The sequence below is a fragment of the Capra hircus genome, chromosome 14, assembly GCF_001704415.2.
Source record: "Capra hircus breed San Clemente chromosome 14, ASM170441v1, whole genome shotgun sequence".
Classification (NCBI taxonomy): Eukaryota; Metazoa; Chordata; class Mammalia; order Artiodactyla; family Bovidae; genus Capra; species Capra hircus.
The window spans coordinates 93,333,363-93,357,953 of NC_030821.1; the positions used below are offsets into that span (position 1 = coordinate 93,333,363).

The 24,591-nt window shown below is 39.8% G+C and overlaps 1 protein-coding gene across 14 annotated transcripts in view; it reads left to right on the forward strand.

The window, feature by feature from the left end:
• Nucleotides 1-22,633, forward strand: part of RIMS1 (regulating synaptic membrane exocytosis 1) — a 599,631-nt gene extending 576,998 nt beyond the window's left edge. For all 14 annotated transcript variants that reach the window (XM_018058836.1, XM_018058838.1, XM_018058839.1 and 11 more), the window contains 5 exons: nucleotides 9,002-9,140; nucleotides 13,396-13,508; nucleotides 17,004-17,105; nucleotides 17,683-17,822; nucleotides 19,834-22,633. In XM_018058836.1, the coding sequence (XP_017914325.1) occupies nucleotides 9,002-9,140; nucleotides 13,396-13,508; nucleotides 17,004-17,105; nucleotides 17,683-17,822; nucleotides 19,834-20,052 (713 nt within the window). In that variant the 3' untranslated portion in view covers nucleotides 20,053-22,633. The remainder of the gene's footprint in view (nucleotides 1-9,001; nucleotides 9,141-13,395; nucleotides 13,509-17,003; nucleotides 17,106-17,682; nucleotides 17,823-19,833) is intronic.

Here is a 24,591-nt window from a genome sequence, read left to right on the forward strand (position 1 = left end):
ATGTTTTCCGACGGTGTGGTTGCCACAACATTGGAAGCGTCTGACAGCAACAGGAGAACTGCTGGGTCTTTTCTTGTAAAAAATGATCACTAGAGATCCGTGTTGTGTTGTGCACAAGACAGAGTACACACAGTTCTGTGTGGCCCTGGGGAACCAAGAATTTGATGCCGATAAGAACGGCATCAGTAGTAAACAGCAGCTGCAGCCACCCAGGTGGTACATAACCATGCATCCGGAGAGCATCAGGTCAGAGGTCATGTAGAGAACTCCCTCTCTGCACTCACCACTCACAGTGTCAACTTGAGGTTAACTTGAGTCAACTCAGAAATGTACCCACTTCAAGAGACCATGCTCCTCCTCACTTGAGACCTTTACACGTGATGTTCTCCGGGCATGAGATGCAAATGCCTTTTCACCGTCTGCACAGCGTGAAAATTGCCTTTGAAAGCCCCTTGGGTGTCAGCCTGTAGTGTCTCAGGGAGTCCAGTCCCATCAGTTAGACTGTTCTGCTGCTGCTCTGTTTAAACGCGAGGTGAAGCGATTGGTTTGCATTTAGGCAGTGTGTTTCATTAGAGGTCATCGTAAACCCTAGAGGGCCTCCTAGTGGCTCAGACAGTAAAAAAAAAATCCTGCAATGCAGAAGACCCGGGTTTGATCCCTGAGTCAGAGTCGTGAAGATCCCCTGCGGAAGGGAATGGCAACCCACTCCAGTATTCTTGCCTAGAGAATCCCATGGACAGAGAGGCCTGGTGGGCTACAGTCCATGGGGTCACATAGTTGGACATGACTGAGTGCCTAGCACACGCAGACACACATAGACTCTGAATTCTCTTGAGGAACTGACAGAAGTGAACAAAGAGAAGTTTTGCATTTCTCACTTCCCGATTCTGCCAGGTTATTGCTCATTTAGTGGCCAGGCAAGCAGCAGACCCCTCACTGTCTAAACCATTCTCTCTTGCTCTTCTTCTCTCCGTGTTAGTAGCATTACATTAGATAAAAACCTGAAGCTCAATACATGTAAAATAAATCCTCTGTGGTGCACTGACCCCTCAGGATCAGTACTTGCCTATCCCTCCTCTAAGGCCGTGAGCTGCCTGGAATCAGGGACTCTTTCCTTTCCAAGTATATATACACAGCACTGGCCCAAAACATTCAGGGAAAATTTCCTTGAATAAGTTAATAAATGAATGAATAAACAAAACGGGTCACATTAACAACAACAACTTTTCTGTTTCAAAACAACTGAATTTTGTCGCTGTGCATATAAACAAAATGAATCTTATCAGTGAGCTCAGTTGTTGCTTTCAAGATAACCAAACTGAAGCACTTCCTCTGTTCTTTCTATGAGTTAATAAGAAAGACACTATTATACTTATCTTTTGAATTCAAATTGTTTACTCCATTAAGTTATATTCTTTTACTGATATTTCCAGTTGCTGGATGGAATTGACTTTTCATTTGCTGGTTAGGTGCTGCATTGATTGGAAGGTGATTTTTTGGATGTTATTTATCTTTCTCTACCTCTCCAACCCATGATATTACACCTGAAACTGTTGGGCCTCACCCTACGCATCTATGGATTCCCATCTGCTTAGATCTCTAACATCTCTAGAAATGGACAACCTGCCCTCATCATGTGTGACTCTCCAAACACTCTTTCAGTGTTTGGAAACCTTTCAGTGTTTGCAAACCTTTTGGAAATGGTGCTGGAGCCTCTCTGCCTCCTCATCTCTGGCTCCCTCTTCTGAATGGTCCCCAGCTCCCCTCAAAATCAGTGCTGCCATGGAGGCGGCCCTGTCATCCACTCTACAGGTCTGCTTCTTACTAAAATTCTCAGTAGTAATCAACAGCTAATTCTCTTACTTCCTGAGATACCTTATTCTTCTGATTGCAGCACCATGGCCCTTACCCCTTTTTCTCCTGAAAAGGTCTTCCCATGGAGGCCCCCTAACTGCCTTGATACTCTTCTAGACCTTCAAACGTGAAAGCATCCTGGGCTCCACCCCAGCTCCCCCGTGTATCACTCTCTGCTCCCTGGAGGTCGAATGGGCACCCTAGATCTCCATCCCATCCGCCTGCCAGCCTGTCCTGTCTGCCCACCTCCCGCCTCTCTGGACGTGGCCTGACCCTCTGGGCCTGACCCTACATCTTCTTCCTACTTCACTCTCCACACAGCTATTGCACGAGCTCCTCTGTCATCCCCTGGAGAACCCAGAATTTCCACCGCCCACGAGTTCGCCTCCCCGCAAGTGACACTGTCATCCAACTAGTCGTTGTTGTTGTTGTTGTCTAGTCACTCAGTCGTGTCTGAATCTTTGTGACCCATGGACTGTGGTCCACCAGGCTCCTCCATCCATGCGGTTTCCCAGGCAAGAAGACTGGAGTGGGTTGTCATTTCCTTATCTAGGGGATCTTCCCGACCCAGGGATCAATCCGCATCCACTGTATTGGCAGGCAGATTCTTCGTTACTGAGCGACCAGGGAAGCCCCTCCAACTGGTGGTCCTAACTGCAAACCTGAAAGTTCCTGATTCCTCCTGTCTTTCTGAGCCACTTGCACATGGATGAGCAGGACATGTGTCAGCTACACTGCAAGAGAAGCTCAAAGCCCCTCCAACTGGTGGTCCTAACTGCAAACCTGAAAGTTCCTGATTCCTCCTGTCTTTCTGAGCCACTTGCACATGGATGAGCAGGACGTGTGTCAGCTACACCGCAAGAGAAGCTCAAAGCCTCTCCCCACTGATCTGCCCTGCTGCTCTCCGGACATGGCCTCCATTTCCCTCCTCAAGGAGGAGAGCTTCCCCCCTCCTCCACTTCTGCTCCAGGAGCTCAGCCCCACACAGTGGTTCGGTGACCCTGTGAGAGGGTAGATCAGAATGAGACCCTGCCCTGGGTTCCCCAACACTCAAGCACAGAGTCCAGGCAGGCGCCCAGCAGAGCCTGAGCCTCTCCGGCTCCTCCTCTCCTTGTGTGTAGTCTCAGACCCACCAGGGCAGGCCTGGCCCTCCTTGGGGTCTGCCACTTGCTCCTCTGCCTGGACTGGCCTTCCCCCAGACCCTTGCATGGCAGCCTCCTTGTCTACAAGTCACCTGCCCTGCCCAACTGGTCAAAATGAACTCTCTCAATACAGACAGGCTCTTCTTCGTTTGCTGTGGTGCTATCCAGTATCCAGATGATATTCAGATGGAATTTCAGTTGAGCTATTTCAAATCCTAAGAGATGATGCTATGAAAATGCTGCACTCAATATGCCAGCAAAGTTGGAAAACTTAGCAGTGGACATGGGACTGGAAAAAGTCAGTTTTCATTCCAATCCCAAAGAAAGGCAATGCCAAAGAATATTCAAACTACCGCACAATTGCAGTCATCTCACACACTAGCAAAGTAATGCTCAAAATTCTCCAAGCCGGGCTTCAACAGTACATGAACCATGAACTTTCAGAGGTTCAGGCTGGATTTAGAAAATGCAGAGGAACCAGAGGTCAAATTGGCAACATCAGTTGGATCACAGAAAAAGCAAGGGAGTTCAAGAAAAACATCTGCTTTATTGACTACACCAAAGCCTTTGACTGTGTGAATCACAACAAACTGTGGAAATTTCTTAAAGAGATGGGAATACCAGACCACCTTAACTGCCTCCTGAGAAATCTGTATGCTGATCAAGAAGCAGCAGTTAGAACTGGACATGAAACAACAGACTGATTCTAAATCAGGAAAGGAGTACGTCAAGGCTGTATATTGTCACCCTGCTTATTTAACTATACGCGGTATACATCATGCGAAATACCAGGCTGGATGAAGCACAAGCTGGAATTAAGATTGCCACGAGAAATATAATAACCTCAGATATGCACCCTTATGGCAGAAGCAAAGAGGAACTAATGAGTCTCTTGATGAAAGTGAAAGAGGAGAGTGAAAAATCTGGCTTAAAAATCAACATTCAAAAAACTAAGATCATCGCATCCGGTCCCATCACTTCATGGCAAATAGATGGGGAAACAATGGAAACAGTGACAGACTTTATTTTCTTGGGCTCCAAAATCACTGCAGATGGCAACTGCAGCCATGAAGTTAAAAGATGCTTGTTCCTTGGAACAAAAGCTTTGATAAACTTAGACAGTATATTAAAAAGAACTGACATTACTTTGCCAACAGAGGTCCAGCTAGTCAAAGCTATGGTTTTCCCAGTGGTCATGTATGGATGTGAGAGCCTAATACTACTTTTGACCTACTTCACAGAATATGACTTTGTCAGGTTCATGGCGCAATCTGTAGCACACAGGCTAAATCCATCTTGCTGCCTCTTTTTCTAAATAAAAAATTTTATTGGATCACCATCATAAAAAAAAAAGAAAAGAAAAGAAAAGTGAGCACCAAAGAACTGATGGTTTTAAACTGTAGTGTTGGAGATGACTCTTGAGAGTCCCTTGGACAGCAAGGAGATCCAACCAGTCCATCCTAAAGGAAATCAGTCCTGAGTATTCTTTGGAAGAACTGATGCTGAAGCTGAAACTCCAAGACTTTGGCCACCTGAAGAACTGACTCATTGGAAAAGACCCTGATGCTGGGAAAGATTGAAGTCAGGAGGAGAAGGGGATGACAGAAGATGAGATGGTTGAATGGCATCACTGACTTGATGGACATAAGTTTGAGCAAGCTCCAGGAAGTGGTGATGGACAGGGAAGCCTGGCATGGTGCAGTCAATGGGCTTGCAAAGAGTCAGACACGACTGAGCAACTGAACTGATTCAAAATCTAAAGTCATTATTTTTCCATTATATTATCTTTATTTACTTTTAAGTTGAAATACAGTTGATTTACAATGTCCTGTTAATCTCAGGTATATAGCAAAGTGATTGAGTTATCTATCTATCTATCTATCTATTCTTCTTCAGATCCCTTTCCCTTTGGTAAAGAATAGGTTCTTACAAGGTATTGAATACAATATACAAGATATATGATACAGTATACAGTATTTTGAACACAATAAGCAAGATATTGAGTTCAGTTCCCAATACTATACAGTATGTTATTTTTTAGCTTTTTATTTTGTGTTGGTATATAGCTGATTGACAATGTTGTGATCATTGCAGGTGAACAGCCAAGGGACTCGGTGATAGATATATCCATTCTCCCCCAAACTTCCCTCCTCTCCATGCTGCTTAACATTGAGCAGTGTTCCACAGATCCTTATTAATTTTTAGTTTTATTAATATATAGTACTGTATGTAGTAATCTCACACTCCTGATTTCTCTCCCCCCTGCCCTTTCCCCTTTGGCAACCATAGATTTGTCTTCTGTGTCTGTGAGTCTGTTTGTAAGTAAGTTCGTTTGTATCATTTTTCACATTCTGCATATAAGCGATATATGATATTTGTCCAGAATCATCATGTTACCTGACTTGCTTTAGCTGTTTACTGGATGTCCTCTCCTCTAACTTGTGTGACTTTAACACCTAGAATGCTATCAGACTATCAGATTAGAGGCCTTTGACGCTTAACAAGCATTTGCAGAATGAACTAATGCAGCCATAGGTTGTTTCTAAATGCAACATTTCAAAATATGAAAAGTGAAAGTTCCTTTATAAGTAGGACACATTTTGGAATATTCTATGAGAGCATGTCTATTTTTCCAAAGCATGAGTAAAGTATTGCCCCCCAATATTATGGATTTTACTAATTTTTACGTGTCTGTGAATGTAGAATATTAAAATATACTAGTTTTCTAATCCTTTTGTTCTTTGTATAGTACTTGGGACGGGGTTTCAGGTCAAAGGTCTCATGACATCATTTGCCAGTAGACTTCACGTCTTTTTTGGGTTAATGATTCTTCAGTGGATACAAGTAATTATTAAATACTGATGGTATCTTTAATAGGCATAACAGTATTTTGTAATATTTAGTGGTTTAATACATTATATTGGTATTAAAAATGTCATATATGTAACATTTATACTGTAATTATAGCATGCATGCTCAGTAGCTCAGTCATGTCTGATTTTGCGACCCATTGGGATCCTCTGCCCATGGGATTTTCCAGGCAAGAATACTGGAATGGGTTGCCATTTCTGACTCCAGTCATGGCACAGAGGGATGAATACAGATAATTATATACATTTGTATAGAATATGTGTGATTTTTTTCAATGTTTTCAAATGAATTTGTAAGCCCGTATGAAAATGCATACATGAAAATATCTGTAGCTAAACTTTTGTTTTGTTTGTAAAGTCAATCAGATCAGACTCTGTGTTTTCCTAAACTGTGGTATAATGGAATGATCACAAGACCTGAGGTTCAGAAAATCAGGTTTCTCATCTAGCTTCCAGGCTAATGAGGGGGATACTGAAGAAGCCATCGTTCCCACTAGAATGTAAGCTCCAACGGGCAGAGGTTGGTTGCGTTCACTGCTGCATCACCAGCGTGCAGAAAAGGTGAGGACCAGTTCAAATGCTGGACAGTTACTTGTTGCATGAATTGTACTTCTCTTGTGTACAGTTTCCACATCTATAAAACTCTGAGCCTTCCAACCTTTACATTCCAGATAATATGAGAGCCCTTTGAATATAAATCATGAAGATTCAGAGCTAGAATTGCTTATCCAGCTGTTACCTGGGCCTTTATACAGTTGTATAGTGAATGCATCAAAACTCTGTTGAATATTTCTTAACATGAGTAAGACAAGATATTGGTCCATGATTGCCATCTTTAATAGGCTTGAGAAAAAAACTCTAAAATAAAAAATATATTACCCAAATTCACAAAATTAAATAACTATAAAAGAAAGTTCAATAACCTACCTCTTACATGATGTTTTTGCAAAGTGTGTAGCACTTAGATTTATTTTGGAAGCTGTGAAGATTTAATACTGCTGTAAGGATTTCAGGACATACCCCTCTTTGCAAAAAACTTGAAAAATACAAATTGATAAAGAACTCTTAACTTTTAAATGTTTTCTTTTCATTCATCAAACACATATATCACTACAAGCACCTGTAGGATGTGTTAGGAGAGGCGGGAGAAGCCAGGCTCTGGTAGTACCTCCGTCATCTGGACAGCCAGGCGCACAGAGCCTCCTGGCTGGAGTCAACATCAGCACTGGAAACGTCACAGAGGAAACCTGTGGACTGGGGGCTGATGACCAGACCGCCATCACTCACAGCCTCCCCATCACAGCCACCAGGAGCAACCCAGCTTTGGGGGCCACCGTCTGGTCCCCTCACATCCTCCAGACCGATGTTTGATGAGACTCTGACCCCTTTTTTATAAAGCCGCTGCTCAGCTCCGTCAATCTCCATCCCCTTCGCTTGCCTGTTTTTATGCATAGCAGTTATTACCAGACCTGGTACATATTTGTTGACTCGTTAATTGCCTTTCTTGTGTAATACATACATGTATGTAAGCTCCATGATGACAGGAAATTTGTCATTTGGCAGTGTTTACCCAGAACCTAGAACAGTGTGGGACACCTGGTTGGTGTTTAGTAAATATTTGTTGGATGGAGGAAGGGATGGAAAGAGGGAGGGAAGGAAGAATGGATGGAGGGAAGGATGGAGGAAAGATGGTTGGAGGGAGGGAAGGATGGATGGATAGAATAATGGAGGGAAGCATAGATGTGTGGACAGGGCTAGGGATGGATGGGTGCATGCATGGAAGGATGGAGGGAAGGAAGGACGGATGGATGGATGGAAAAAGGAAGGACAGATGGAGGAATGAATGGATAAATTAATGGATGAAAGTATGGGTGGGTGAATAAAAGGAAGGGTGAATGGATGGGAGGAATGCTGACTGAGTGGATAAATGCATACCTTAATGAACAGATCCTTGTGGCTGATCCTCTTAACCATTTCTCTCTAGTTCCCAGCATCCTCCCCTCCATTTACATGTAAAAGTTTGCTTTCATTATTATAGCTATGAACCTCATTATTTTCGGTAGAATTTGGTGTTCTACCCTCGTTCATTGCCTCGGGATGCCTGGAGTAAACATTTGTCAGGGTTCTAGCTGGCTCACTTGGGTAACATGCCGTGGGGGCTTGCCCCTTGCCCTCAGGTGGTGTGGTGCTGATAGGCATGCAGGGATGAAATGTTGCTTTACGTGGTGACTTCATACAGGAGCAATGTCTAAGAAGGAGCCACAGGACACACATAAACACGCAAGCTAAGCTAATGGCAGCCATCACGGCCATAGGGGAAGTCCCTGCCTTGAGTCCAGTGGGTGAGGCAGAAGGCAGGAGCACAGGTGGAGAATCGAGAGCCGTAGGTGGGAAGAGAGATGCATCCATGTGTCGGTTGGTAGGAGCACACAGTGCTTTGTAGAGGGCAAGTTATAAACAACAAGATCAAACAGATTCCTACCCTTTCACTGGCATTTCAACCTCCAAAAATGTATTCTGTGAAACAGCCTCAAACAACTGGAAACATCACCAGTAATGAGCCCTATATGGGTAACCTCTGTGCCATCTCAGATGAGATCCTATATGTTAAAGTGTTACAGAAAACATTGAATAAAATGCTGCTTTTTTTTCCCCCCTTTTATGAGGATTGTGGATAGCTGGCTGTCCCAAAACAGTGGCATTTTCCATGCTGGGTTCCAGTGCCTCTTCTGTAGAGGACATTCCCAGTCATTCAGATCTGTCTCCAATCAGTTGGAACCTTCCAGATTAGAAGAATCTGTTAGCTTCCACAGAACAGTACAGTGCAAAATCCAGTTTTTCACTGAAGCTGACAACTTGAGCAGCCATAATGCAGGGGTGCACTTTGGCTCATTGGGAGTCAGGTGGTCTCTGAAACTGGGCAGTGGTCTGCCTTCTGCTGCTGCCTCCTTAGCCAGAGAATCCAGTAGCAAAGAGATTAATTCCTCAGAGTATTCTCTTCGACATTATTTTTGTGAGTAAAATTTGAATTATATGCATAATTACCAATTGTACTTGCAGAGTCAATATCCAGGGTAACTGTCTGAAAAAAAGAAAAAACAAACACTTAGAGTTGCTTTTGCTCTCTCTTGCCAGAGTCAGGCCACAAGAAGTTGAAAAGCACCATCCAGAGAAGCACCGAGACAGGAATGGCAGCTGAGATGAGGAAGATGGTGAGGCAGCCAAGCCGGGAGTCCACGGACGGCAGCATCAACAGCTACAGCTCCGAGGGAAAGTAAGTGGGTCAGCATATGCCCAAGGCCTGGAGCCGAGGGTCCCGAGTCACAGGGAGGGTAACAAGGCTCTCGTTATCCTGCAGTTACTTTGTACAACCGGGAATTCAACCATCCACTTTAAAACAGCCTGACCTCTTAAGATACAGACACACCTCTGGCCCGGTCACTCAGACCTCTCAAAGGGATGAGGAAATGACGGCTTAACATGAATAAACTGATTTTTGTTATCCAAAAAGGCTCAGAAAGTCCATGACCAGAGGCTTATGGTAGAAATGCCACATATAATGGCTTCTTTCAGATGGGAAATTCATCGTCTAGCCCAGTTGCCAAAATCTGAATTAGAACGTAGATGTATGAAACTGATTGTTCATATTCCTGCTTTTCTCCAAACTATTTTGAGATGCAAGTTGTTGGAAGTCTTAACATTCTTATAATAGCAACTTATTTTTCTTATTTTTAAAACATCATGATTTCATTTTCACCTTAGGAAAAATGCCCAGGATCTACCTGCTTAGTTATTTTTCTGATGAAAGAGTTTTCATTAATCTTAAAATTAATTAATTGGGGGAAAATGTAACTAGATTTTTGTTTTTGTTTACTTGGTATGTTTTTTTTTTTTTACAGAAAAATCTGCATTTTTCTTATGCTTGAGAATTTTTCTGGTGAAACTGAAATAATGGTTTTACTGATTGATAGTTTGATAGTTGACAGGTTATTGAGGTGATAGATCTTACAAATAATTAAGTATTATCCTGCAATGGGTCACTTGGGGATTGACTGTGTACAAGTTTTCTATAATTATGTATTACCACACAGATATCTTTTACCCATTAATTATTAATTATTTTATTTTACTGGCATTTTTAATTAGGTTCAGAAAATAAATTCTGCCGAGTTAATGTTCATGATATCATTTCCCATTCCTGGAAGTAGTGAGTCCCTTTATTTGATCCAATGATGGGTATGCATTCTCCCAGCAAGATACAGCCAGGAACAAAAATCAGAAGGCATGAAGTTTTGGAGTTAAGTTTGCTAAAAAATGCCAATATTTGTTGAAGGATTATGAAGCAATGAGCAAATAAAAAACTGGAGACACTGTTTTCTGATATAAAAATCAACAAGTGTAGATTGGGATTAACAAATACACACTTCTATATAGATAGATAGATAGATAGATAGACAGATAGATAGATAATCAATAACTAATAGGAACCTACAGTATACCACAAAGAACTCTACTCAACTCTCTGTAATGGCCTATAGGGAAAAAGCATATTAAAAAGGGTGGACACATGTATATATCCAGATACATATAACTGATTCACTTTGCTCTACAGCAGAAACTAACAACATTGTAAATCAACTATACTCCAATAAATCTTTTTTAAAAATTGGCAAATCTAGTAATACTTCCACCATGGATAAGCCACTTAACGTCTCACAGATTTATTTTATGGTCTCTTGATAAAATAATAATTGATGCTCTTTCTAATCCTTTTGATTATGAAAAAATAATATGTGTGAAAGCGCATGCTGTTGTTCGCTCGCTCAGTCAAGTTTAACTCTTTGCGTCCCCATGGACGGCAGCATGCCAGGCTTCCCTGTCCTTCACTACCACATTGGAAAAGATCAACCCTTATACAAAACTGTTTATTCCAAAAAATTACATATCGAAGTTTAACTATGTGAACAGCCTGGTTCTTGTTACCCTGGACACATCAGGTAACAAGAGCACAGTCCCTGCTCTGGGCAAAGATATAGCCTGGGGCTTCAGGCAGACATGGTGAGAAACAGACAAACGCCAACCAACGTACTAGCATTTAATTTAAATACAAATCTCATATAATATAATATATTAATTTATTCAAGATGTTAATTCATTCAAAACTGAAAAAATTAAGCATTTTGATTTGTAATAAGAATCTGTTTTCAAATAATATTTATTCAATATTACAAAATAGAGATACCAAGAAAACATTTCATGCAAAGACGGGCACAATAAAGGACAGAAAAGCTATGGACCTAACAGAAGCAGAAGATATTAAGAAAATGTGGCATGAATACACAGAAAGAACTGTACAAAAAAGATCTTCATGAGCCAGAGAACCACTATGCTGTGATCACTCAGCTAAAGCCACATCCTGGAAAGCAAAGTCAAGCAGGCATGGGAAAGCATCACTGTTAACAAAGCTAGTGGAGGTGATGGAATTCCAGTTGAGCTATTTCAGATCCTAAAAGATGATGCTGTGAAAAAGCAGCACTCAATATGCCAGTAAATTTGGAAAACTCGGCAGTGGCCACAAGACTGGAAAAGGTCAGCTTTCATTACAATTCCAAATAAAGGCGATGCCAAAGAATGCTCAAATTACCACACAGTTGCACTCACCTCACATGCTAGCAAAGTAACACTCAAAATTCTCCAAGCCAGGCTTCAACGGTACATGAACCGTGAACTTCCAGGTGTTCAAGCTGGGTTTAGAAAATGCAAAGAATCCAGAGATCAAATTGCCAACATCCACTGGATCATCGAAAAAGCAAGGGAGTTCCAGGAAAAAATATGTATTTCTGCTTTATTGATTATGCCAAAGTCTTTGGCTGTGTGGATCACAACAAACTGTGGAAAATTCTGAAAGAGATGGGAATACCAGACCACCTGACCTGCCTCTTGAGAAATCTGTATGCAGGTCAGGAAGCAACAGTTAGAACTGGACATGGAACAACAGACTGGTTCCAAATCGGGAAAGGAGTATGTCAAGGCTATATATTGTGACCTTGCTTATTTAACTTCTATGCAGAGTACATCCTGTGAAATGCTGGACTGGATGAAGCACAAGCTGGAATCAAGATTTCCAGGAGAAATATCAATAACCTCAGATATGCAGATGATACCACCCTTATGGCAGAAAGCAAAGAGGAACTAAAGAGCCTCTTGATGAAAGTGAAAGAGGAGAGTGAAAATGTTGGCTTAAAGCTCAACATGCTGAAAACTAAGATCATTGCATCTGGTCCCATCGCTTAATGGCAAATAGATGGATGGGGAAACGATAGAAACAGTGAGAGATTTTATTTTGGGGGGGCTCCAAAATCACTGCACATGGTGAATGCAGCCATGAAATTAAAAGACGCTTGTTCCTTGGAGGAAAAGTTGTGACCAACCTAGACAGCATATTAAAAAGCAGAGACGTTACTTCACCAACAAAAGTCTGTCTAGTCAAAGTTATGGTTTTTCCCATAGTTGTGTATGGATGTGAGAGTTAGACCATAAAGAAAGCTGAGTGCCAAAGAAATGATGTCTTTGAACTGTGGTGTTGGAGAACACTCTTAAGAGTCCCTTAGACTGCATGAAGAACAAAGCAATCAATCCTAATGGAAATCAGTCTTGAATATTCATTAGAAGGACTGATGCTGAAACGGAAATTCCAATACCTAGACCAGCTGATGCAAAGAACTAACTCCTTAAAAAAGACCCTGATGCTGCGTAGATTGAAGGCAGGAGGAGAAGGGAATGACAGAGGATGAGGTGGTTGGATGGCATCACCAGCTCGATGGACATGAGTTTGAGCAAACTCTGAGAGTTGGTGATGGACAGTGAGGCCTGGCATGCTACAATCCATTGGGTTGCAAAGAGTCAGACACGACTGAGTGACTGAACTGAACTGAATATTGCAAATATTATTTATTTAAGAAATTATTAAATGTTTCTTAAAATTTAGCACTTTAATGTTACTTAATGCTTGTGAGTAATTATTGAAGTAGGTCATGACATAAAATACCACATCTTATATTTTATGTTAATCATACATTTATGTAGGGATTTGTATTGTGAAATGTGCCAAAAACTTACTGCATTAAAAACTTTAATTAAGCCCTCCTGCTGAGGGTCTTCTTTTTTGTTTTATATTGGAGTAGAGTTGATTAACAATATTGTGTTAGTTTCAGGTGAATGGGACGGAGGGGTATACTGGGAGTTCGGGATCGACATGTACAGTCTGCTGGGTTTAAAGTGGATAACCAACAAGTACCTACTGCGTAGCACAGGGAGCTCTGCTGAATATTCTGTAAATTGATAGGGTAGACCTCCTCTCGTTCAGCACTGAGCCTCATATGCTTGGTTCAGAGGAAATGCAAAGAATCAGTAAGTAAACCAATTACGCAAGTACTGTTTGATTCATGTTCAGAACTATATTCTAATGGAAAGTAATGAAAAGAGTTCTAGGAGATCTAATGTTTTGATTTTTGTCCTTTTGCCAATAGTTTAATATTTCCTGGAGTGAGACTAGGCGCAGATAGTCAATTCAGTGATTTTCTTGATGGATTGGGACCAGCCCAGCTTGTCGGCCGCCAAACCCTTGCTACGCCTGCAATGGGTAAGAATAATTTTTCCTGAAAGAAAATGAGTGTTTCATGGTTGACAAGATTATTTAAAGCAGCGTAATAGCATTGATAATACAAGCGAGAAGAACATTTATCTCAAATGTTGCTGGTTTCAAATGACTATTCTAAGTTCTAATGCATTTTTCTAACTTGATACATATTTCTGATGCACTTTCCTAACTGCTGACAAAGGTCTGTATAGTCAAAGCTATGGTTTTTCCAGTAGTCATGTATGAATATGAGAGCTGGAATGTAAAAATGTTCCAGAAAACTGAGCACCGAAAATTAATGCCTTCAAACTGTGGTGCTGGAAAACTCTCGTGAGAGTCCCTTGGATATCTAGGAGATCAAACCAGTCCATCCTAAAGGAAATCAACCCTGAATATTCATTGGAAGGACTGGTGCTGAAGCTGAAGGTCCAATAGTTTGGCCATCTGATGTGAAACGATCCTGAAAAGATCACTGGAAAAGATCCTGATTCTGAGAAAGATTGAGGGCAAGAGAAGGGGTGATAGAGGATGAGATGGTTGGATGACATTACTGACTCAATGGATATGAGTTTGAACAAACTCAGGGAGATAGTGAAGGACAGGAAAGTCTGGTGTGCTGCAGTTAGTTCACGGGGTCTCAGGGTCGAACACGACTAAACAACAGCAACAACTTGACACGTAATGTAAAATGAATAAAGTTAGTCACCTATCTTTGAATTATCAGAATTCTGTCAATGTAATGTCTACAGTATATCCAAATGTAGGAGAAGGGTAGCATGTTATAGCATGGAAAAATCAATAGATTAGTTGATCAAGAATGTTGGTGTGAGTGCATTATTATGCAAAAAAAATTAATGAAATTGCGTCCCTACTTCAGAACTCAAAAAAGTAGTATTTTAGAGTCAATTGTAAAAGAGAAACAAGAGGTGAAGAAAGACACTAACAAATACTGAAAATACTTAATGTTTCTATACTCTTGGAGTGAGAAAGAACTTCCAAAGCAAAGCCAAATAAATCAAAAAACTTCTACTAGCAAAAATACCATAAATTAAGATTATAAAAGGTGATAAATGGAGAAAATTATCTGTAACATGTCCAATAAATATCTTCCTGAAAGGCATGAGATTTTAGCTTGAAAGGACCCACAGAGTAGTCAGCAAAATTATGAGAATATTTCAAACACAAAAACAATATTATGTCATTTTACAGTCCCAGATATTGATAGAAAATCCCACAGCTTTCCTAAGAGGAAAAATAATTGTATCCAAAATTGTATTAAAAATCTGCTTCTCACTGGACTCTTCAGTAATAATAGTGGAATCCAGAAGATGAGCATTGTCTTCAAAATTCTGATTAACAATTTATTTCCAGCATGGAGTACAATAGCCAGCCGAGTCATCCAGTAAATTTGAGGCTAGAACTAACAAATGTGTAGGCACAAAGGGCCTCAAAACATTTTCCTTATACCCAGCATCACTCAGAAACCTATTGGAGGACATGCTTCAACAAAACGAACTAAGGAGACTTAAAACTTGTGAACTAAAAAGGAGGAACATGAAATTCAGTAAATTAATGTTTTTGTACAAGAGAAATGGATGGGATGCCCAGAATGGTAGTGAAGGAAAATCTAAGAAAACAGCTACCACTTTAAAAGCAACCTGTCCAAACTGCAGCCTGTCAGATTCTTAAGCTAAATCTGTAGAAAACCTAGTGTGTTTGATTTTGTAGTAGAACTAGACAAGCAGGACAGAGTGAGGGGTTGAATTAGCATAAAAATACATAAAAATGTAAGCAAGTACTTTTTAAAGCACACTTAGTGGGCGTAGAGAAAAGGAAGTGTCCAAGAAATGAGAAGTAATCACAATATTCCATTGTACTTAACTACAATATTGCATAATCATAATATAAATATTAATATTGGGAGAACAGCATGACAGAAAATGTCAAGTGTATACCGGGGACAGGAAGACAGAGAAAGCAAAATTAGAGGTCAATAATAATATCTATTACTGAAAAAAGGAAGTATCTTATGAATATGATATTTAGAGATAGGGATGCAAATGCCAGGAAGTAAAAAAATAAAAATAAGTGAGTAAAAATATTGCAAATTTTGAAAGCAGTGACTTTTGAAAGGGAAGAAGTTGAGAGAGAGACTAGGAATATTTTATACTAATAATAAGGCTTAGAGAACAGTTTGACTCTTTGAAGTGTGTGTGTATGTGATTAAAAGGAAAAAGCCTGAGAGTCCCCAGGAGCTAAGGTTTAAAACAAGAATTATTATAAAATTAATCAACAATCCAGAACCACAACATTGATCAGTGGATGAGGCAAATAAGAAGAATTCACAACTGAATTCTTTCTCACAGCTGAGAAAATGGAGATGATTCAACCAACTAAAACCAACTGAGAAATAAATATATTTAATATTTTGGAGGATAAAGTATCATATCATTCAGAAAAAGTTTGGCATCTTCTAAAAATGGATAAAGGGCATGAACAGGCAATACAAAAGAAGAAATAAAAATTGAAAATATTTACAAATATGTTCAACCTCCCTAATAACCAAAGAAATGCTAATTATAACTTATGGAACATCAGACTGGCAAAAAAGTAGACATATTGCTCTTAATGTTATTAGTGGGCTGTGGAAGTGGGAAGACAGATTTTTTCTGATCACAGTGTACCTTTCTGAAGGATAATTGGCAGTATGCATGAAATTATTGAATGTCCCTTCAATTAGACCTAATGATTACAAATCTGGAAATTTATGTTTAAGAAATAATTGACCATGGGTGTAAAAATTCTTCATAAAGCTGTTCTTTCTAATGTTATTTAATAACAACAATATAGATAAGCTGTATTTCCATCCACAGGGATCTGGTTAAATAGGTAATAACATTCCCACCATGGTTCATACAGTCAGTAAATTGAGGGTGTATGGTCATGAAAGTTGTTAGATAAATAGATAGAGGTGGATGGTAGATAGATGTATAGATAAAGTGATGGAGAGAGAGAGATGGATTAATAGATGGTAGATGAGATAGGCTCATAGCCAGAGAGAGAAAGAAAGATAGGGATGAAGGAAGGAACTAACAAATTATGAAATTGCTAGGGTATTTATCAATATATTAATGGAGGTTTTTGCTAAATAATGGGAATGCAGATAATTGTACTTTTTATCAAGTATTTCATATACTCAACATAAAGGATAAGAAACCTTCGGGTACAGAATTTCTTAACTACTTCAGTGTTGTTACAGTTAAGCAATTTATAAACCAGTATGAGACTCTCATAAGTTGAATGAATACCAGAAAAATGAAGAGAAACATTTAAAACCTGATTTGGAGTTAGGGAAGAAAAGTGGGGTTGGGGGCTCTAAGTATTAGTTTTTTTTATGAAGATCATGAGGATCATAATTTGGAGTCTCTTATGACCTTTTTTTTTTTTTTAACTGAATGTGACTGCAAAGAAGTTGACACATTTTGCTTCTGCTGGCAGGTGATATACAGATAGGAATGGAGGATAAAAAGGGCCAGTTAGAAGTTGAAGTGATTAGAGCACGAAGCCTCACGCAGAAACCCGGCTCCAAATCCACACCTGGTAAGACGCAGAATTAACTGTTTATATGGGAGTCTCCCATGGACAGAAGCTCAAAACGTGTTGTATTTGAATTTATATGCTTCGTGTTGCATTATCTGTCCTTTGTATAACAGTGGATCTGGGTTTTCCTTGCACAATTATTCTGTTGAAAGATTTAGGAAGAGTCTTGTTGTGTTAAGACAAATTTAGTTATGATGGCTTCTTAGCTCATGTAAATTCTTTTTGTCTGCCCATGTACAAAGGCAGCATAAAAATTCAGTTCTAATCATAACAAGGATAAGCTTTTAGATAGAAAATGAGCTTTAAAGTATAAGCCTATGTTGTATTGCCAGCCATAAGCCAAATAAGTCAGAATCTTATGATAACTTTGAAGACTTGAAATGAGGAAAATTATGTTAGTAGTAACATATGGGTTTTAAGGGGTAGCATTCATGGAGCACTGAAAACTTTAAATGATTTAAATAATCAATGGAAAGCTTTTAGTAAGCATCTCTACTTCTCTAAGGAAGCATTTGCTAATAAAATCCATTTAATTTGAAGGGTTAACTTTGTATCTGTTAATGTTACCTTTGTTCAGCTCCTTATGTCAAAGTGTATCTTTTGGAGAATGGGGCCTGCATAGCCAAGAAGAAGACAAGAATTGCACGAAAGACCCTGGACCCTTTGTACCAACAGTCCCTGGTTTTTGATGAAAGTCCACAGGGTAAAGTCCTTCAGGTCAGTCATAGCTGGTTTGTCTTTTTACACTGTGACAGGCCTATTGTCCACACCAACATTGAAGAGGTGGGCAAACAGAAAGATAATAAATTCCAAATTGTTGATTTACAATATAAGTCATATGTAGTTGTAAAATATCTCTTAGTTCCAATGGAGAAGAAGATATTTATTTTCACTCTGCTTTTCTCCCTTCTCTCGTCCTCTCCTTATACTTTTGCCCTACTTCGCACCCCTTTCGTCTTCTAGATGTTAACAGGTTAGACCAGAGAGATAGAAGGATGGAGTGATAGACAGGTAGGTAGACAGATACATAAATACGTAGACTAGCTGGATGGAAAAATGTATGTGTGGGTGGGTAGACAGGTAGATGGATGGATGGATAGATAATTAGGGCAACCGATGTTAATAATAGGTTAGTAAGCAAGACGTGATGCAAAGAAGGAAAGGGAGCAAATATTCATGACAGGTTGAGTGTCAGTTTCACTGTTAGCTGCTTCCACATGTTATCTTTTCTAGATATTTTGACCGCCACTGCCCTGCCCCCAGCTTTTTTTGGCTTTTAACTTGCATTTCTCTAGCTACTAATAATATTAAACAAATTGTTCATGTGTAATTGACCATTTGGATTTTCTCTTATGTGAAAAATTAACCGTTTTACCTGATACTCTTCTTAGCTTGTAGAAGTTTTTTGTTTGTTTGTTTCTTTTAAGCTGTTCTGGATACTGGTATTTTGTCATTTACATGAATTACACACACATTAGTCCTACTGTGACTTTTCTTTTACCAAATTCTTTACATCTTTTGATGAACAGATGTTCTCAATTTAAATATACTTCTTAAAAAACCACTTTTGTAGTGTTTATGCTTTTTTTCTGACTTAGTTTTAAAAAATCCATCTTTATATCTTATTTGTTAGGTATAACCCTTCTTTATTTTAATCCTTCTTTATAAATATATTGGGTGTATATATTTATGTATTATATATACTATATATATTAAGGTTAGTATTATATATATTTATAACCTGAAGTTTATAAATATATTGTTTTCATAGAGTTTAATTATTTTGGTTTGTGTTGTAAAGTAGGGTCCAGTTTTATTTTTTCCTTTTTATATGATCATTTGTCCAGAAATTATTTATTGAAATGTCCTTCTTTTACACCCATTCTATAATATCAGCTCAGTCATAGACCATTTCATTATCTGCATTGAAAGATTCAATGCAGTTCACTTATATCTTTTGGAAGATTATGTCTGAGGAATACAGGCATTACATAATTTGGCAAGGTTACTCAGTAAATTGAAAAACTGAGATTTGCCACCCCTGCCTCTGTAAAACAGGTGGGTGAGTTCATTTAGGAACCTCCACAGAGCCTGGAGTAAGTGTAATGGGAATCTTACCTGACACCCAAAAAATTGATTTTGGTGTCAGATTGTTCTGTCAGTTCGCTGACTTGTTAATCCTCTGATCAAGTTAAAACTGTCAGGCAAGTCCTCAAAAGACGCCAGCTTATAATTATTTTTCAGCCTGTCCCTTCAGTAACAAGTCTGTAATATAAAAGAAATGTAGTGAATATTCTTATTCTTTTTGCACATTCCAACATGCACACATGCCATGGTACCGGAAGCTGGGTTATCTTGCCCTCCTAGCTTGCACAAAATTTAATTTGTATATCTCTGGGGTCCTGCACATTGCTCACTAGATAATAGTTGCTAAAGAAGATTTTGGATTGATAAGTAAATAAGCTTGCCTGTCTGTTTTTAACACGGTTTATACAGACAATACCTTTCATGGACTAGGGAAATACTATATGTATTCCATCAAATCAAAAAATCATGATGAAGTATCTCAAAGTACCTGAATATTTTTAATTATTAAGTCTCCTTGGTCTTAGTTATGTTCACTTCACCTCCTTTCCTGGCTGGCTCAGTTTTACAGACCAGTTTGCTCTCAATTCTTCATGTGTGAAGGAGAGGAGCTCAGGTTTACCACACTTCTCTGTTTCTGCAGGTGATTGTCTGGGGGGACTATGGCAGAATGGACCACAAATGCTTCATGGGGGTGGCTCAGATCTTGTTGGAGGAACTCGATCTTTCCAGCATGGTCATCGGCTGGTACAAGCTGTTCCCACCGTCATCGCTGGTTGACCCCACGCTCACCCCTCTGACCCGCCGGGCTTCCCAGTCATCTCTGGAAAGTTCCACTGGGCCCCCCTGCATCCGGTCCTAATGAACTCACACCAGTAAGACTCTACCTTCAGGATAATAATCTGAACCAGATATTTCATGAGCATTGTTGGAGACAGACAATCAACCTGTGTTTTGCCTGTAGTCGTTTTTCAATAATATGTCCCAATCGTTGTTTAAAACCTGGCTTCACATGACAGAACAAGGCAGTCTATCAAATACAGGAAGAGTCAACGTGCTAGAGAATCACTGATGCTTCTAACAAATGAGAGAAAGGAAACTGCAAATTCACAAACACGCACACACATGTACACATCAAACTGAACAAACTGGAAACTGTCACTTTTGTGAAAAGCTATATTTTATGTGTTTTTTGCACAAACCACAAGGAGTGTTATTTCCCTGGTGTTTACGTTTTGTTTGCGCGTTGTTTGTTGATTTCAGTTGATTTCAGATTTGTTTTAATTTGGTTTTCACTGCATTTGTTGTTTCTACTCATTTTCAGCTGTGTCATGACAGGGCTCGTGATGTTTACAGAGACCCTTCCTTTCTTTTTCCAAAAGCACCAAAAAAAAAGGGCTGAAGCAGTCTCTGTAGCATCTCTGCAGAGTGTGCACCATAAGACAAAGTGAGGCCAATGCAGGGCTTCACTGACTTTTGCTTTATGATTCTTCAAGTTCTTATGTGTAGAAACCCAGAAAATGAAAGTTATCTTCCAAAAACAAATAATCACAGAATCACTGTTTTGAATGGAGCTCATGTCTGTTTGTGTTCTAAAACATTAATTTATGTTTTCCATTGTTTTGCATGGAGGACTTTTACAGAACTGAGTCTGCAGCGAATGCTGGGAACTAACCTAAATGCATCGTTGTACCGTGGAAACACTCCTTGTAATGCCTTTTCCTTCCTGACATCCAAAATAAAAGCAAGTATATGCTCATGTGTACAAACCATATGTTTGACTTCCCAAAATGGTGACTAGAAGTGTAGGCTTAGTACCCGTCCTGGCAAGAACATGGTATGGGCTATTAATATTCCACTGGAAATTTCATTTGAAATATTCCACACTAATGATTTTTATCAAATTTTAGTTTACATTTCTTTGAAATTGATGCAAGCACAACGCTTGTTTTTTTAATGCAAAGTATCTTACTTTGGGGTGGGGGAAATAAAACAAAGTCCAGTTCAATTTGCATTTTCTTCATCCGAGTTTTTCTTGGCCTTGAATTCCCTTGTGACCTTCTGTATCTGTGCTAACAACTGCAGACTCTGCAGGTGCATCGAGACCTTCTCCCTCCTTTTATGAGTCCCTCCGCTTTTGTGACTCCACAAATAGAGCAGCATGACTTGGAACTGTTCAAAGCTGCATGCACGTTTTATTAAAAAAAAAAAAGGATAAAGAGAAAAAAAAAAGAAAGGAAAAAAGAAAAGAAACAAAAGGTTATTTAATAATGTGTGTTAGTTCCACATAGGCCAGCTTGTATGTTGCATGGACTTGTACAGTTTGCTTGTTAATTACTCTGCTGAAATAACCAAGAAATTTAAGCCATCCGTTTTTGTCATAGACATTTTGCAAAGTTTTAGCCAGACTCCATCTGTGAGTCTGAGGTGAAATGTCTATAGATGGACTTTATTTTTTACCCTCTGGAAAATGTGATGTAGTATGGACCAAATTCCTTCTAATAAATATTTTGGTGTAGATTCCTCCTGTGGGGCTGTAACACATGTAGACACTGTGTACACATAGGTTTTAATCCATAGACATACTGCCTGCACCAAGTGAATTATTTATTATTGACACACACCAGAATGACCTGCCCATTGTTCCCAGGGCACAGATTGACCACGGGTCACCATGCTGAGCAGGAAGGACTGAAGCATTGGTGTACTTCTGCTAGATACCGTTCTGTCTTAGTGGCCAACAATCAACTGATTCTAATTGGGTAGTATCTTTCTATTTGACCACTTGTCTTAACACTTCCCTGTGCTTTTAAATGAACTTCCAACTCATGTATGTAAACATGTTTAATAAAATTTACTTTTCATGTCAGTCTACAGCCATCTGTGTTCTGTGTTGTGCCAGGTATTCGTTGTGGGTTCCACTGGGCAAGATGGGAGCTGGATCGCGGGAAGGGAGGGGGGATTTGTCATCTGCTGGGGGCACTTGACTTGTCACTGCACAAATGTGTGTCTTCATCTCCAGCCCAAAGGGTACTTTGCATCACATACAATTGTTTTACTCTGTCAGCCTGTCTGAAGTGAGCACATGAGTTTACTTCTGAAAAGTGGCATTACTGAAAACAATAAATCTCAGTAAGAATCAAACAGAAGATTGTTTTTCTGCTGCTCTTTAAGTGTGCTGTTGTCCAACTGCCAAATCATTTCAAGCGTGTGATATGTCAAAATATCAATTCCTGCACCTGTTACCAAAGCATCTGGTTCCTCTTTCCATTGGTTCCTTCTGGACCCTTGACTGATTCATAGAAACTTGCTTTAGGGTTGGTCAACTTAAACCAAACAATATGTTATATCATCTCCAACAGAATCTTAGAGAATAAATATATCTTCAATGATAATAGCTGAGTCTCCAAAAGTAGTATGTTAAATAAAATTTGTTGGCTTTATTACTTCAACTTTATGACATTTTCTTTTCTTCCCCAAAAGTGTGTTCATATATGATGCCAAACCTGGCCTCTGTATACCAACACTGAATTAAAGTTTGAAGACAAGAGTTTTGGGTGAAGAAGAAAACATATCTTTATTGCTTTACTGGGCAAAGGGCACATAGTGGGCTAATGACCTCAAAACTGTGTGTCCCGTCCTGCAGGGGGTAGTGAGGAGTATTCAAGTGTTCAAGGAGCAGAGCATGATCAGCTTATGGACAATGTTCTGATTCACTGGTGGTGAGGGAAGAGGGAGTCAGGATTATCAACCTTGCGGTTCAACTGGTCTGATGTCTTTGTGCTTGTGGGAAGCATAAAGTTAACTTCTCCTACCTGGTGGGAGTTTCAGTATCTGCAAGACATCTCAAAGATACTGTTATGTGTATCACATGAGGCCAAATCAGCACCCTGCCCCAGAGCTGCTCTATTGTTTCCTGACTGCTCCTCCCTTGTCTCCACATCCCCTCCCTTCCCTGGTTAGTAATTGTTTGAACCCGACGTTTGGAGCTCTGGAAAAGTCATGGAGGCTGAATGAAGCCTATTTCCTACCATTAACCAGGGATGCAGAAAGGCTTTTGTGCCCAGGACCCCACAGAGTCATGTTCAGTTCCATATATTTCATCATTGTCACCCTCATGACACTTGCTGAGCCTTAATTTCATGTTGCATTGCTGTAAGACAGTTGCTGTGATCTAGTCTCCACCTTCTAGGAACCCTTAAAATTTTACAGAACACACTGGCTTTAACTTTGAAATCAAAGTAAACACAACTAAATCAAAATCAAATTGGAGACAATCAGTTGTTTAGAGTGGTTTAAACAGTTGACTGAATTTTACCCTACTGAGTCAGCCAGTTGTTTGGTCTACAAGACATGAAATTATCTGTGAGGCTGGGTCAAGAGGAGACAAAAACAACTGATCAGTTCATTTCACAACAAACTGTCAGAGCACAGCTGTCTAATGGCCCTACAGCATATCACTGGGGGTGGGAGGGGGCGCTTCTGCCACTCAAAGAGGATGCAGCTGAATATGGTTCAAGAATTCTTTGTCTGGACAGGCACAGAAGCAGAAATCAATCTTCAAGTCATATAGGATTGCATGGTGTTATGATTTCAGGGCCTGCGTGATGGAGCAGAATTAACTAGAAGATTTAGATTTTGCTAAATCTTCAGGATTTCTTGCTGGCTCTGACAAGTTAATTTCTGGAAATCTCAGCCTGAAATATGTGATCTGATTTTACTTAGCCAACAGTGTTAAGAATTTTGTTGGGTACTAGATATTAAGTATTTGGGATATAAAAGCAAAACAGATACTATCTTCAAGGAACCCCATGTCTACTGAGAGTAATCATTACCTAAAGAAATAATTGCAATGATACATGTTTGATTTGCATGCAAAGGGCTATGGGTTTCAGTTAATTTTCCCAATAGCCTGTGAGTTAAGTACTCTTATGACTCCTACTTCCCATAAAGGATCTGCCGCGTGGAGCAGCTAAGCTACAGGTCAAAGTTGCAGTGCAGGTTTAGTGATGGAGCTGGAATACCCACGAAGGTCTTGCCATCTTCAGAACCTGCGTGCTCAGCACTTGGCATCTTCCCTCAGGGCTCACAGCTGAGCTCAACCTTCACATACGACAAGTCCACAAAATGGGGAAGAACTCCAACCCAAATTCATCTCTCCACTCAAGGCAAGGGTAAAGGAATGAACAAAGTAGTCTTTGACTGAGCCCCAGACTGATCCTTTCAAGGCAACATTGTCTTGGGTACCCCTCCCCATCTGTCCCCAGACACGATGTAATAACTGTAGTTTTTACAGTTCTTCATCAGTCACACAATTTTGCATCTTAGGGTTGAATCCACCCATGCAGCTGTTGGGTCTTCCCAGAGTCATCTTATTTGCTTCCAAAGCATATTCAGTGAT